The following is a 15485-nucleotide window of genomic DNA, read 5'->3' on the forward strand; positions in this document are numbered from 1 at the left end:
CCGACAGAGGGGGTTGACTCAGGTCTGAGTCAAGGACTCTTCCCTCAGTCCCCAGGAAAACGTCTTCTCCCAGTTCATCAAGGGAAATTGCATTTTGAGTCCCTCTGCCTACCATCTGCCTATAGCCTGAACAAGGGTCTGGCTGAGCCCAGGCGATCCAAGGAAGTACCAGAAAGATGAGCGGGGCTGGGGTCCATAGTACCACCCACCCTACCCACAGGCATCACCCTCCAGTCAGCCTGTGAAATTCTGATGGAGACCAGGCCCCCAAGCTTCAGAGTTCAGACTCCTAGCAGTGTCCACCACAAACAGATGCCCGACTATTACCTGATTCCCCCTACCCAAGGCCCTAGCAGGGTGTCTTGAACAAAGCTGGAACAAGAATGTGTCAGAAGTGAGCTCCTGGCTGCCCAAGCTCTGAGTCTGAGATCTTTACCATGGCCCCCAGAATATCCCAGTCTTACAACCAGCTGGGTCAACACACTGAACCTCAGAACCACGGAGCCCTGCCACTGCCCAGACCTCAGCCCTGACTCTACAGATGTGTACCCGACCACATGCACATGTACTCCAGCCGCATGTGCACTATACCCACAGTGCCCAGCCCCGACCCCACGCACATGTGCCAGACCCCACATACACGTGTCTGACCCCACAGATGGTCCAGGCCCCTGGGATGATGCTGAGGAAGGGTGTCTACTTGTCCATTTTACCACTCAGGTTGTGTAGGAAGCCTCTCAGAGACCCCTGGAACCATTCCACTCAAGTTACAGATGGAGAAACTGAGGACTAAAGAAAAGAAGGCCCCTACCGCAGTTCACCTTGGTTAAGAGAAGAGAGCCGGGAATCATGTACCAGTCCTGGGCACATAGACCTTTTTGGTTACCTGGGACAGATTGCTGGTCCTTTCCAAGTGTCCGCAGTACAGGCTGAGGGGTGGCGTCTATAAGGTGAAGAAGTACCTGGCTTTGGGTAGGTGCTCCATCCAGGCTTACAGACCAGGGGAAAGACTGGACAGACGGTTGAGCTATGGGTTGCCTTTCCTTTCCAGAGAGCTGGAAGAGACTGCTCTCATCTGTCTTTATTTGGTTAATCGAGGGGCAAGGTATTGCACTGATGCTCCAGAGGGGTCCCCTCTCCCTCCAAGTACCCCTCCATACCCCTCAGCCAAGCTCGGTGACAGAGATAGGGTCATATCCCTCTCAGCCCCCCAGGTCAGGGACAGGTCTCGCTGCTACCCTCCAGAGCAGGGCCGTGTCCCTGACCTGGGGGGCTGAGAGGGATATGACTCTATCTCCTTCCTCAGAGCCCCAGGACAGGGAGGTGTGGCATTGGGAAGGTGGGAGGCGGCACGCAGTGCTCATGATCGCTCCAGCCGTGCTTACAACTTTTGGCCTCCAGGTGTCGCTACTGCATTTCAGACAAATTAGCTAGGCCCTTTTTTGGTGAGGATTCTGGCCTTGCTTTCTGGTCAGAGGAGGTGACTCAGGTAGGACAGGCAACTGCTGAAGCCACCTGGTGGGGATCCTGGTCAAGTAAGAGGGTCATGAAGCCTTGACTGCAGTTCCACACCCTATCCCACACCGGGGGGACATGAGAAAAAAATACCATGGGGTAGTACAGGACTCGCCTTGTCTCTGGCCTTGGTCCTGAGACCCCATCTGCCTGTGTGGGGCCCAAGCCTGGAGGAGGAGGAAAGGGCCTTGAACCTGACTGAAACAAACCATCCACATGTGCCCCTTGGGTTTGGTTTCCCCAAGCACTAACCACCCTCACACTCCCAAGTTCCCAGCTCCATGGTTCTGGGTTCTGCCCTCTTCTCTGGCTCAAAGGCTGGAACGTCCCAAGGTCTAAGGTATGGTTATGAATGTCTAAGACCCTCATCCTGGGAGATTCTGAAATGCTCGGACTTAGTGAGTCCTCGCTGAGACCTGGGCCTCTTTCAGCCCAGTCCCAGTCCCTGGCTTCTGCCTGGCTCACTCTGCTCTCTCCCAACCCACAGCCCAGCACAGCCCCGCCCAAGCCCAAGCCGCCCCCGCTGACCAAAGAGACTGTGGTGTTCTGGGACATGCGTCTGTGGCACGTGGTGGGCATCTTCTCGCTTTTCGTGTTGTCCATCAGTAAGTAGCAGCTGCCCCGTCTACTACCCCCTGCCACTGCCACACCACAGTGGGAGCACAGCACCCCATTACCCCCCCAGCACCACCCCCCAGGGGCTCAGAGCAGCAATTCCGGGCACTGCAAGCAGGCCTGGCGCCCACAGGAGGCCCTCTGTGGTTTCTGGCACCTCCTAATCCACACAAAGTCCCTGTAGAGGGCTGACAGGCTGGTGGTGACCTGAAGTATTCTGCCCGACGGGGGATGCAGCCACATGGCAATTACGGTAATTACAGGGGACTCCACTGAACCAGGATGAAGACGTGTCATTTTTCCCTATCGCTGGCCTCCTCATGCTTTTGCTGCAGCTTGGCCAGCTTAAAACACCCACACCCAGGGGCCCCAGCAAGGCCACCCTTGGCTGCAGCTCAGCACCAGAGCTCCCCAGATGCCCAGCAGATGTGGCTCCCAGGCTGCAAACCTAGCATTGTCAAATACCATTTCCTTGGAATGATTCACACCCACCTCAGTTAAAAACAGGAGACCCACCCCCTTCCTCTCTTGGATCTGGGAGTTGCAACAGAAGCCAGTTTGGGATGCTCCTCTCAGCTGTCCTTCCAGAGTTGGTGTCTAGAGTTGAGAAAAGGGGGGCTGAGAAATGCTGAATGGATGGGAGAGGCCACCAGGGTACAAAGAGGTTCCCACGGGCCAAAGGGAGAAGAGGGGCGCAGGCAGTAAAGGGAAAGAACACACTCCCCCAGTAAAGGCTTCATGGAGGAGTCCTCTAAGCTGTAGATGGGTAGGATGGATGACGGTTTGTGTCAGGCAGCTAGCAAGGCATTCTGGAGAGAGGTACAGTGGGGGCGGACATGGGAGAAAACGGCCTCCACCCAGGTCTCAGATAACCCTTCTAAGACGTTTACTGAGTGCACCCTGGCTCAGAGGCTACAAGGGCATTTAAGTTCTAGCAGGAGCTATCCTGGGCTGAGGTCCCCCAGGGCTCAGGGCTGACCACAAGGGCCCACCCAGATGTAGGGGCTCCAAGGGAGACAAGGACATCAATTTTGCATGTGCTTCTCCTAGCACCAGAAGTGCCCTTCCACCCCACCCCCCACCCCCACTCTCTTCACAGCTAGAGTGGGAGAGCTTCCCTGGTGGCTCAGATGGTAAAGAATCCACCTGCAATGCAGGAGAGCTGGGTTCGATCCCTGGGTTGGGAAGATCCCCTAGAGAAGGGAATGGCTACCCACTCCAGTATGCTGGCCTGTAGAATTCCATGGACAGAGGAGCCTCACAGGCTACAGTCCATGGGGTCGAAAAGAGTCAGACACACCTGAGCGACTTTCACAGAGTGGGAGGAGGAGGTGAGCAAGAGGCCGCCTTCTGTTCCTAGCCAAGGCTGTTATCAGTCAGGCTTCTGAGTGGAGGCCCCACGGACAGACAGGTGTGGCTGCAGCCCCAGCCAGGTGTTCAGAAGGTGGAGCAACAGTACCAAGAAGCAGGTTTAGGGGAGGTATCTGCCTGCAGGGGCCACAGGAGCAGTCTAGGGCACAGGTCCAAAGAGCAGCTCAGGGGCACCCCGAGGAGCAGGGTTGAGGACACCATGGGGCCTCAAGACACACAATGGTTTCTCCCGGGCTCTGCTTAGCCCAAGATGGTGGAAGTGCCTAGGGCCACATAGGAAAGCTGCAGCGTCAGGCCCAAAGAGGCACTTGGACCTCAACTACACAGACTTCTATTCCTAACCCTATTTCCTGAAAAAGGTAAGGGATAGTCCCAAAGGCCTCTGAGCAACAAGTCAGCACTTGTTACCTTCTATGCAGGGCTCTAGGGAGTTGGGGACCCTGGGTCCTGGGGAGGAAACATTTTTCCCACTTCTCTGTCTGCTTGGGCCTCGGTGGTACAGCTGTTGGTGGAGCATCATCCCCAGAACCTTGTGGAGAGGATGGAGTTGGATGGGGTGCCTCTTTGGTTCCCTGCCAGCCTGGGGACTCCTATCCCCAGCCTCTTCCTGGGCTTGGAACTCCATCCAAGAAACTTTGTTTCTCTCCTTTGAAGAGAAGCAAGCAGGCCAGGCTGGATGGGCGGTCCAGAGTGAGGGGCAGTGCCTCCATCCTGCTCTTATTGCCAATAGCTGTGACTGAGCCCCCTTTAAAGTCCAGGCCTCCCAGGGACTGGGACCAGCCTTTGTTGAGAGCCTAGGCATGGTCCTGAGAAGGTACCTGATGGGGTAAATGGAAGAGGTGGTTAGAGCCAGTAGGGTGGGGGTGGGGGACCGACCCTGGACCTCTGGCATACAAGAGTCTGGAGGCAACCAGAGCCCAGCTCTTTGGGTAAGAAAGGTCTTCCCAGGCCCATCCCTGGGTAGCCGTGCACAGTCAGACCTACTATTAGGGCCTTCATACGACCGTCCCCCACCACGTGTTCCTGGATGCTATTGACACCCTGTCCATTCATCCAGGAGTCCTGTCCTGAGTCACAAAAGCTTTGAAACCATCTCATTCATTTTTTCTTTCATTCTGTGAGTCTGGGGAAGACTCACTGGGGCCACAATATTGGCTGATGAGGTTGCACAAGATGACCCCAAAGTGTGCTCCTGCCCAGGCCACATAGGTCTGATCTATCTTCCCCAAAAAGAGGCCTGGGTTGTCCTGCTTGGCCCTCCTGCCTCTAGGAGTCTGTCAGGAAGTTATGTCTGGTCATCTGATTTATAATAGGAAGCAGCTCTGTCCCCTCCCCCTGAGGCTGGGGCCAAGGTGGTCAGACTAGGGGCCTTAGAAAAATAAACTCAGTCCAGCCGGGTCCTGGCAGCCCTGCCCTGCCCGTCCCTGGACAGGCCAGCTCCATGCCTTGGCCCAGCTTGCGTGGGCACAGCCACCCTGAGCCAGAAAACCACTCCTGGAATAACTCTGTCTGAGGTGAACGCCCCAGGGCAAGGTCTGTGTCCTCCTGGAGGCTCTCACAGCCAGGAGGAGCCTCAGCTTGTCCTCGAGGAGGTTGAGGAGGATGCAGCCTGTCCTCTGGTGTCTGAGGTCCTCTCAAGAGTCTGGGAAGGAAAACCTAGGATGAACCAGGAGGCTACCCTCCAGGAGGCTGTAGCTTGAGTCATGGTGTAGCCCACGTCCTACCCTCCAGGACCTCTCAATCTAGTCAGAGAGACACCCCCCACCAAGCCAGGACCACTGACATAATTTATGGGACCAGTGAAAATGAAAATATGAGATCCCTGTCCAAAGATTATTAAGAATTTCAAGAAAGTGACAGCAGAGTATTATGCCAAGCACAAGGCCTTTCTGAGAATAGGCCTACTACCTAAAGCCAGCCCTGCAAAGATATTTTGAAAATCTCAGAGCCCACAGAGGTTTTGTCAAAGTGTGGAAGCTCCTGAAAGAGACTCTTGGGTGAGACACACATAGACAGATGGAGACAGGCCTGGAACTCAGGTGCCATTCCGGGGAGTCTGGGCTCTGGCCCTTGCCAAGCCTGCTCTCTCCTCCCTGTAGTTATCACTCTTTGCTGTGTCTTCAACTGTCGCGTCCCACGGACCCGGAAGGAGATTGAAGCCCGGTATCTGCAGCGAAAGGCAGCCAAGATGTACACAGACAAACTGGAGACTGTGCCGCCCCTCAACGAGCTCACAGAAATCCCTGGAGGTGAGCAGGCCTGGCCCCCAGTCTCGCCAACCCCCTACCCTGCCAAGCTGGCCATTTCCTCGATCCTTCCACCCAGAATGCCCTGTTCCTCCCCTCCACCTGGTTCAGGGAGGGGACTCATCCCTGTTTCTGGAGACCAGAGCAAAGGAATGGGTCAGAGTGAGGCAGGGAAAACAAGAAGCTATTTTGCAGGTAGGAGTGGTTTGGAAGGAAAAGGGAATGAAGGGTTGGACTGGGAGGCTCTGGTGTGGGTCACAGGATGCTGTTTCACTCCTGTTGAACCCTTATCCTTCTAGGGGATAAGAAGAAGAAGAAGAAGGACAGTGTGGATACAGTGGCCATCAAGGTAGAGGAGGATGAGAAGAATGAGGCCAAGAAGAAGAAAGGAGAGAAATGAGGAGAGCTTTCTGGAGGTGGCGGCTGGGGCTGGCCAGCCCTGGGGCTCATGGTCCTGCCAGAGTCCAGACATCTTAGACTCCAAACTCACACATGGACCCCAGAGGTTGCAGAGAGCCCTGTCCCTGTCGAGAGGGAGTTCCAGGGGCCCAGGAGCCTGTCCTAGAGCCTATAGGAGGACAAACCTGTACCAGATGTGCCACCTCCTGGCCTGGACGCCAACTCCCACCCTGTCCCTCTGTAGATCCAAAGTGGCCTCTACCCACCCAGACATGCCTCTGTCTCCTCTTCTGCCAGGAACAGCTGTGGCTAAGGGGTGACGGGGTGTGGGTTTTCTTCTGGAAGGGGATGGCCGGCCTGGATGGGCCAATGTGAGGCCACACCAGGCTGTCCACAAGGAGGGAGAGGGTCACTGGAGGAAGCAGGGGCAGCAGGAGGCTCTCGGACTTGGCTGGATAGTAGCCCTGCTGGTGAGGGGCTGTCCCAAGCCTGGCATGGGTTCTGGCCCAGAGCAGTGAGCAGAGAAGGATCAGAGGCAGAACCCCCAGCCCAGCAGATACCAAGCTCCAGGCAGTGGACGCACTTGTCTTACTTACTGTGATGTAGCTGAGGCTGCTGGAGGGCCTAGCATGAGGCCCAAGGGCTCAGGACTGGGGGCTCCAGGGGTACAAAAGGCTGAGGCCAGTGGACCAGAGAGAAAAGAGAAGACAGCTGGCACCTGGGACCCAACTTGGGAATCCAGGGAATATTTGAGAAGCCAACAGGGACTTGAGGCTGTTCTGGGGCCCTTTCTAGGCTTAGCTGTGGTGGCAGGGCCCCAGGAGACCACCACAGGGGCCAGTTAGGGTGGAGGTAGCAGCCAACCTTCCACCTGCTGAATATAACAGCACAGCTTCCTCTTCTGCTCTCAACCACGATTCTTGAAACAGCACTGGTGACCAGAAGTGAAGGCTCAAACTTGACCTAGGGACCGGATCCCTGGGGAGGGGACATGCAGAGAGGGGTATCTAGATGGCAGCCAACATCACCTGAAGAACTCAGACCTGGGCCTGGAGACTTAGGAGATACTGGAGGTTTCCGAGCCGGGGGCAGCTGCTGGCAAAGCTCACGCTGCCTCTGCAGCCTGCAGAGATTTGTAAATAAAGCTGAGTGCCTTCTCATACTTGAACGACCTGAGATGACCGCTCAGGTACCGTGTCCCTGAAGCATTTAGTGGAGGGCGGTGCAGTGATCAGTGATAGGGCGGTGAAGGCCAGGCTGTCGTTCCGTTTCCTGACTTTTCTTCCGTTCTGAATTCAGATGAGCTGAAGGAAGAGGTGGTGGGCCGAGGGGCAGAGGGTCAGCTGTGGCCAGTGGGGCTCAGCCCTGAGGCAGGGCATCAGGACCAAGAAGGAAGCTGCTTGCTCTGCTCCACTTCCTGGTGTCAATAGATGGGTGCTTGAGACAAAGAGGAGTCAAGCCTGGATTCCAGCCTGGACACAAATCATTACTACACGAGGCGAGAGAAGCAGGCTGACATGGAGGAAGGAGCACAAGGTCTTAGAGCCATGGCGGGGGCGGGGTGGGGGTGGGGTGGTGGGGCAGAGATTACAGAAGGCCCTGCTGCGGAAGCTGAGTACTCACTGCACCACCAAGTGGAAATCCTGGCTCTGCCCAGGGGTCCAGCCTGTGGGCTTCTCATACATACGGATTTGGCAAAGACCGTTCTACCGATACAAGCCAGAACCCTTCTGTTGGCTGGGCAGCAGAGGCCCAGGGGAGCGGGGGCCACTAGAAGTCAGAGAAGCAGCTGGTAATGCCTGGGGTAAGTCCAGGCCCGGGCCACATCTCCCCCACCAGCTGCCTCCCTGACCTCTGACTTGCGTCTCCACTAGCCATTTAAGGACAAGCATATCTGCTGATCGTGGGGATAATGTCTGATCCCAGTGGGCATCTGCCCCAAGTCCAGGCAGGGGACAGGGTTGGAAGGTCAAAGTTTACTACAGTGCTTCAGGGCAATGACAGAGTATGTTCCAGCCACAGGCGAGAAGATGAGCCAAAGCCAAGGAGAACACACTCAGCTCCGCGGCCCAGAGCTGCACCCTAAGGCCCAGCCTTACACTGGGTGCTGGCAGTCCCAGCGTCAGCCTGGGCAGTGCATTCTAGGCCCTGAATCCTCTGACCCCAGTATCACCCCCACACATTCCCTCCACCTTCTTCAGGAGCCACCCCGAGCTCGTGGATGGAGCTGGGGCTCTGCACTTTGCAGTGTCGACTGCCGGGAGCCACCCATCCCACCCCTTCCCTGTTCTCTCATCTCCCACCGCAGCAGGCCCAGGAAGGAGGAGGCATGGGGAAGAGAACCATTTAATTGAATATCTAGTCTCTGCCGTGCCTGTGAGGGCTGAGAACTGCACCTGCAGCATTCTAGACAAGAGGGTGAGGAGGGGCCTGGGCAAGAGAGGGCGTGCCCAGGGACAGCACGAGTGTCAGAGGGCAGCAAGAAAGCTGAGGAGCATCAGGAGTGCCAGGAGCAGGGCCCGGGAAGGGGCTGGCAGAGTCTGCCCGCTGATGCGTTCCCAGATCCACTGTTGGTAGGAGGAGATGTGGACGTAGATAGGCGGAGCCTCGCTCTTCTTGCAGCCTGGGCCCCAGCTCACCACTCCCACCAGATGCCATATGTTCTGCACAGGACAGGCCAAGGGCTCACCACTTATCTCCTGTGGGGAGGGGAGGGAAACAAAAGAGAGGCCACATGTGGTCCAAGGGAGACTTGATCCAGCTCAGGAACAAGCAGGGTGCCCTCACCAAACCTTCTGTGCAGTCTCCAAGTGTCTCATAGCTGAGAGGTACCTTTGAAGTCCTGACCCAGGAGACCTTCCTTAAAAGGCTCCACCCCCCATCTCTCTCCATCCCCCATCTTGTTAACATCCACCTTCCATCTTCCCGCCCTTCCCACCCTCCTCCCTTATCTCCAACCTCCACCCCCACCCCCATCTCTCTCCCCCACTCTCATCTCAGTCCCCCGCCTCTCCATTCCCTGTCAAATTTCCCCTCCTTCATCTTCCTCTTCACTTACCCCTGCTCATCCCTGGCCCCGCTCTCCTCCCCACACGTCCGGCCTCTCCTGTGCCCCTCACCCCAATTCTGGCCAGGTGCCCTTGGAGGTGACTGAGCAAGGGCAAGAGATGCTCACGTAGCAGAATTTTTCCCTGTCGACGTCCTTTGCACAAATCATCTGGGAGTTAATGATCTGAATCAGAGAGGGGATTTTGGAGAACCTGTGGTAGAGGCTGTCACACTCTGTGCTGTTCAGGATGGTGACTTCCTTCTCCTGGATGGTTCGAAATTGGGGCCATTCACCTGTGGGACAGGGGCCCCCGTTCAGGCTTGACTGTTTAGCTCCTGCCCACAGCCACTGGCCTCATGCCCATCCTCCGTTTGTTCCTTGCCACTCCTCTAGCCTCATCTCCTTGCCACACAGCAGCCCTGGAGATCTCTCCAGGATTAGCCCACCTACCACTCCAGCTGCTGCTTCCCAAAGGCCCCTCAATATAGAGACCCGGAAGCAGTTTACCCAAGATCTGGCTTTGCTGGACCTGATCTCACGTCTGGCAGAGTCCAATTCATCAAGTCCATTCTGATCTTGGCATCTTGGCTTTTGCATTCCGTCTATCCACAAAGCCTACCAAGTCTATCTGAGGTCCAAATCCTGCCTTTTCTTCAAGCTTTCCCCAAAAGCCTCTTCCTCCCCTGAGCTTCCCTAGACTTGCCTCTGTGGTTCCAGACACTCCTCACTCCCCTCCTGACTCTCACAAGTGTGTGTCTGTCCCTGTCTGAGCTTCTGGGGGACAGGTGACTTCCAACTATTTCCAACTATTCACCAGACAGGCCATGGCAGGGATGACAAAAAGCCACCCCACCTGGGTTGGAGATCCTGGGTGCCTTCAGGCATGCTGGCTCTGTGAGACCACAGGGAAGAACACTTCTCTTGTGGGAAAGGGACAGGGGTTCCCTGAAGAGGATGGACATTCCTGGGCTCCTAAGGAAATGGGCCCTTGGATGACCCTGGGACAACACTCCTGCTCGTTGGGCTCCTAAACTGGGATGATAAGGGATTGAGGGCCACTGCTGGGGTTGGGGGAGACATGAGGGAACCCTCAGTGACTCCCAGCTTCCGGATGCAGACTGTCCTTAGCCAGACACATGGGTCTTCTGGGGAGCCTCTTACAGACATAGACCCCTTGTCCTTTCACCTTGCCTGTTCTGCTTCAAAACATGGATACCCTGGGATTGTGTGTAGACAGCAAGATATCACTCTGTGCCCACTATGCCTTCAAGGACAGCCTGTTTACATACCCTGACTTGGGCCTGAGGGTTTCAAGGGCAATCTGGGTCCCCTAGATACATTCACTGCTGAAGCCCTCAAAGGGAAAAAGAGATAAGAGTCTGACAGGAGTGGGGTGGTGGGCTCCCTGGGGAAGGTGTCGCAGAAATACCTGTCCATGGTCAACCCTGGCCTGCACCCAGGTTCTATCCTGCACCATCCACCCTGCTGGGGGTAGAACGGTTCCGACTCACCACCAACCCTGGGGAGTCCCCAGCCTGTCACAGTGCAGAGCGAGTAGTCCTTCACCGAATAGTCCAAGCCAGGCAGGCAGATGGGCCAGACATACTTGCTGTACTGGAGTGGCCGCTCCAGGTTGAGGAGGGCAATGTCGTTGGCCCGGCCAACCCAGGACCAGTACCGACTGGCTCGATAACGTCTGTGCACGATGACCTCTTTTGCCAGGGTGTCGATGGTAGTCTTCGTTATCTGGTCAATCCACGGACTCCCTGCCCGTACTGAATAGGTAACGTCACTCCTCGGGAAGGGCAAGGGGAGTCCTCCATTAGTCCCAGGAACCCCACACCAGCCTGCACCCCCTAAACTCCACCACACTGTTGTACTCTGAGCAAATCCAGGCAAGCCACCCACCTGCTTCGAGTCCCCAAGCCCACTCCTCAGGGCAGATATGAATGGGGCCCTGCACACAGACACTGTGTGGTCAGTCCTGACAACAACCCTTCAGTTTATGGAGAGGGAAACTATGACTCAAGCAACCAACTCAAGGCTACACAGCTAGCAAGTACTGGAGCTGGGATGTGGAGCCAGTTTTCTCTGGTTGCAAACTCTAGACTCTATCCAGTAACCCAAGCTCAGTCCCAGAAGTGACAGAGATCTTGTGCAATCATCCAACCCTCCCTCTAGCTTTCTTTCTCAGTGTGTCCCTTAGGCGTGGAAATCACTTCTCCTCTGGCCAGGCCTCACGGCCAGATGTGACCCTCGGGTCGCCCCCTGGCTCCAGAACATGGGCACACCTGCTCTCTTGTGCCCACACTGACCAGACTGTGAGCATCTATATTCTTGTCTGTCTTCCCCAGCAACATGAGAGAGGTGCTGCTGCCCTCTTCTGCTACCAGTGCCCAGGCCAGGGTGCTTCAAAGACTGTCAAGGCTACTGGTTGAATGAGAAAGGAATAAGTGAAACAAAGGGTATGGAACAGAAGAATGAGAATCTTCTTTCTGTGCACAGGAGGAAGGAGGCCTAGACAGAGGTTTGCAAGTCTTCATTTCCTATCTGCACAGGACTACACAGGACTAGGGGATCAGATGAGGGGAGCAAGCCTCCAGTTCCTAGGAAGGAATGTACAGAACCCAGCTCCACCCTGCTAGGAGCTGGAGTGAGGCTGGGATTATGGGGTTCTGCCACTGATGGGCCAGCTGGCAGAATGACTGAGGCCCCGGTGGCTCCACATGACTTCCACCCGTCTGTCTAAGCCCCAACTCACTCGGTCATGCAGTGGGCTGCAGTCAGCACCCACTCGGAGGCAATGAGGGTTCCTGCACAGATGTGTGTGCCATTGGCCCGCACACTGACCATCCACGGCCACCGCCGAGCCATGGACTCCGGATCCCTGAGGGTGGGGTCCCGTTCATAGGAAAAGCCGCAGGCTGAGGAGGGAAGTGCAAGGAGCTTGATAAGGAGTGGACCTTTCCAGCTGCATCTCACAGCTCTCCCTCTCCCTCTCCTCAGCCTGAGCTCCCACCACTCTAGCTGGCCTGCACCCACCCAACGATTCTCCTTCTTCATTGGTCATCAAATAATGGTGCTGTTCACATGAGGATTGGGGTCTCCAGGCTTAGAAGGGCCTCAGCACCCTCCAGGCATCCCTCACGTCAGGTCCCAGGGCTGACCAGTCTGGGCATCACTGGCTCCTTTGTCCTGGTCAACCAGGCCTCAGCTCTGGCTAGGCTAGGCCCTTCACAAATTCATCTGTGTTTCCATCTGGTTCCCCTACTTCAACCAAAAAGACCCTTCCCTCCTTCTCTAGGACCCTCCTCCTGTGATTCAGTGAGAGAAAGGCAGATGACCTAAGAGAAGAATGAGCACTGTGCATGAATGTACACACATCTGAGGATGAAACCCCAACAGCAATGAACGCAGCTCTTCAGCCCCATTAGTCCTCAGGGGAGCATGGACTTAAATCACAGTGACGTTCTGCTCACCGTCACCTGCCAGGCAAAACTAAATGTCCCTGGTGCTACGAGTTGGTGAGGATCACAGCCCCAGACTGCTCACTCACTGCTCGAGGGAAGGTCAACGGGTGCAGCCACTTTGGAAAAGCTTTTACGGAAAAATTCTTTCAACTGAAGAGGCACGTATCCAACACCACAGCAGACCCACCCCTAGGTGTTCCAAATGGACTAGCAGATTGTGAGATCAATGTAAGTAGGCCATCACCAGCAGCTGTAAAGGCTAACACAAGAGAGGGAACGGCAGCATGCACCACAGAGTGCTGCGGGGTCCTCAGTATGAGGCTTCCTACGACACTGCCATTCTGAGCAATGAGTTCCAGGATGAGAAGTATTCCTTATGTGGGTCTTACTTCAGCCAGCTTGGAAGGCACTGCTAGAGAGAACACTTATGGATATGCCCTCAAACACACAAGGGAAGGCTCCCTGAAAGCGGTGCTGGAGACCCCCAGAGGCCTTGGCTGGGAGCTTGGATCAGGGCCTGGGCCCGATGGAGAGACGCTGTCCCCGCCGGCCATTCAGGAAGGCAGGATGTACAGCACACCCCAGGCTCCCCCGACCTTCCTTGCCTCCTCCCTCAACAGCGCGGGTGGTCCCACCAATAGGTGCTCAGTCAGCGCTAGCGAAAGGAAGGTCCCTTCTCACTCTCCCTGCCCCCTCTTCCTCTGCCCCTTAAGTTCCTCAAGGCTGCTTGGGCACCTCCTCCCGCACGGAGGCCACAGTACTCACGGGGAAGGAACTCGCTGTCGGAGGCTTTAGAAGTAGCGTACTGCGAGATACTGGGCGGCTGGCTACCACCAGTGACCTGCCGGGGGAAGCGACGTCTGCCCGAGGGACAGGTGGCACTGGGGGCACATGGGGCATCAGGGTCGGCAGGGACATCCGTGGACAGTGCCCCCAGCGCGTCGCCAGCGCTCAAGCAACCTGTGGAAGGAGGCAGAGAATCAGAAGTGGAGGCCAGATCTGAGGGGGTCGGGGGAGGGGCGGGGCGGGCCTCACCCAGGGGCCGCGGCAGCAGCAGCAGGAGCCCGGCGGAGGCAAGCGCCAGGGCCAGGGTGGACGTCCCAGGGCGCGGGGGGCCGCGCCTGCCGGCCGGCGGCTCACACCAAAACTCCATCTGCTGGAAACATCGACCGCGCCACGGCGCTCCCGGGATCCGCCCCCACGAAGGCGCCCCCTATTGGCGGCCGGTGACGGCTCTCTGTGGTGCGGTGGGCGCGGGCATCCGCGGCCTCGCGGGCGCCCCCCAGTGGCCCCCTGCCGTGGTGCTTCTGGTGTCCCAGTCACCCTCTGGCTTGCAGGTGGCTTAGGACTGCCTGGCTTCTGGCCACGCCTCTGCCCTCCTGGGAGCACGTCGCTCCCAGGCGGTCTGGCCAAGCAGTTTCCTGGAGTCCCTTAACCTCACCTCGGCCAGTTTCTGCACCTCCTTCTCTGGCAGCCCACTTCCATCCCTACCAGATGAGATGAAGGCCCAACCCCTGGGGCTGGCATCCGGGATTTCCAAGTGGTCCCATCTGCCCTCCAGTCTGGTAACTACAGTGGGGCCTTGCCCCAGGGTACTGAAATTAAGCAGATTGAAATGTTTTCAATAACGATTTTTCAAGAGGGCATAGTTTTAAGCATTGTTCCCCACCCCCACCCTCAACTTCCATTCAGCCAATGCCCTTCCCTTACAGATCCATCCGCTTAGAAAGATGGCACAGGTGAGGTTTCCACAGACAGTAAAAGAGTGATGGTAACCAATGGGCTCTTCTCGGTACTCTGGAAGTTGGGGAACATTTTGATGGCTCAGTGACACAGATGGATAATACAGTTAAAAGGTAGTCTGCGGAAATCCTATGAGTTTTGATTCAAAGCTGTTGGGAAATTCTTGCCCAATAAAAGGTGAAAGTTAAATCAGACTAGAAGAATTTAACTTTTGCCAAGGCCTGCTCTCTTGGGACAGACAATAGGGCTGGCCATTCAGTACTCCAGTCTCCAGCAAACCACACCTACTATGCTGTGGAGCCCAAGGGTAAGGATAGTGGCCACTGTGAACCTGAGGCCCACCAGGCCTGATGGGCTCCCATGCTACCTCCCACAGAAGTGGTAGGGCTCTGCCCTCTCAGTCTGGCTAGCTTGGGCCTGTTCTTCCTCTTCAGAGTGTGACAGATGTCACTAAGGCAGCTCAGGAGCTTAGGGTGCAGTCACCCCCCCCCCACAGTCACCTAAGCAGGCGCTCTGCCTTGCCCCTCCCTGCCCCCCATCATCACTCATTCCTGCCAGGGAGGGAGGAGGAACTGGTCAAGCTCTGTAGACTCTTAGGGTGATATGAGGGCTTAGGAGAGGCCCACAAGTTCTGGAATAGAATCCACAAGTGCAGGTCTGGTCATTTTGAGTTTCCTGGAAAGAAGACAACCCTCATAGTAAGGAACTGAGGGGAAACTGTAGTCAGAGACCCAGGGCATGGCCATGGGGACCTGGGGACTGCTGGAGTGCTGGGATTACTAAGCAAAGAGTGGGGATCACAGAGCCCAGCTTCATATTGGTAGAAGAGGCAACTGCAGCCCAGAGAGGGTAACAGGATGAGTACAAGTACAAGGAAGGCTATCAGGGAGGCTCCCCTTGAGAAGACAGCCAAGCCTCTTGGGGGTGGGGAGGCTCTGGCCAGAGTCAAGAAAAAAGATGATGGCTTCGGTTACACAAAGTTCAAGAGCATCTTCATTGAACAACTGAAAAAACAGTGGCTCTGGAACCCTCCCCCATGGACTTGCCCTGATGTCCTGCGCTCCTCCGGTCTCCAAG

General features: G+C 56.3%; 2 protein-coding genes across 2 annotated transcripts; one reads left to right on the forward strand and one right to left on the reverse strand.

The window, feature by feature from the left end:
* Window positions 1–2008: 2008 nt before the first annotated feature.
* TMIE (transmembrane inner ear) lies at window positions 2009–7308 on the forward strand. Its single transcript, XM_040246826.1, has 3 exons — window positions 2009–2120; window positions 5601–5750; window positions 6047–7308. Exons 1-3 carry the CDS (start codon window positions 2069–2071, stop codon window positions 6145–6147), a joined length of 303 nt encoding a protein of 100 aa, XP_040102760.1. The 5' UTR covers window positions 2009–2068; the 3' UTR covers window positions 6148–7308.
* Window positions 7309–8515: 1207 nt separating this feature from the next.
* PRSS50 (serine protease 50) lies at window positions 8516–12258 on the reverse strand. The gene is made up of 4 exons (XM_040247273.1): window positions 11957–12258; window positions 10707–10990; window positions 9322–9488; window positions 8516–8845 (listed from the first exon to the last, which is right to left on the reverse strand). Exons 1-4 carry the CDS (start codon window positions 12256–12258, stop codon window positions 8615–8617), a joined length of 984 nt encoding a protein of 327 aa, XP_040103207.1. The 3' UTR covers window positions 8516–8614.
* Window positions 12259–15485: the final 3227 nt, after the last annotated feature.

This window comes from Oryx dammah, unplaced genomic scaffold (genome assembly GCF_014754425.2).
Source record: "Oryx dammah isolate SB20612 unplaced genomic scaffold, SCBI_Odam_1.1 HiC_scaffold_9, whole genome shotgun sequence".
In the NCBI taxonomy this organism is placed as follows: domain Eukaryota; kingdom Metazoa; phylum Chordata; class Mammalia; order Artiodactyla; family Bovidae; genus Oryx; species Oryx dammah.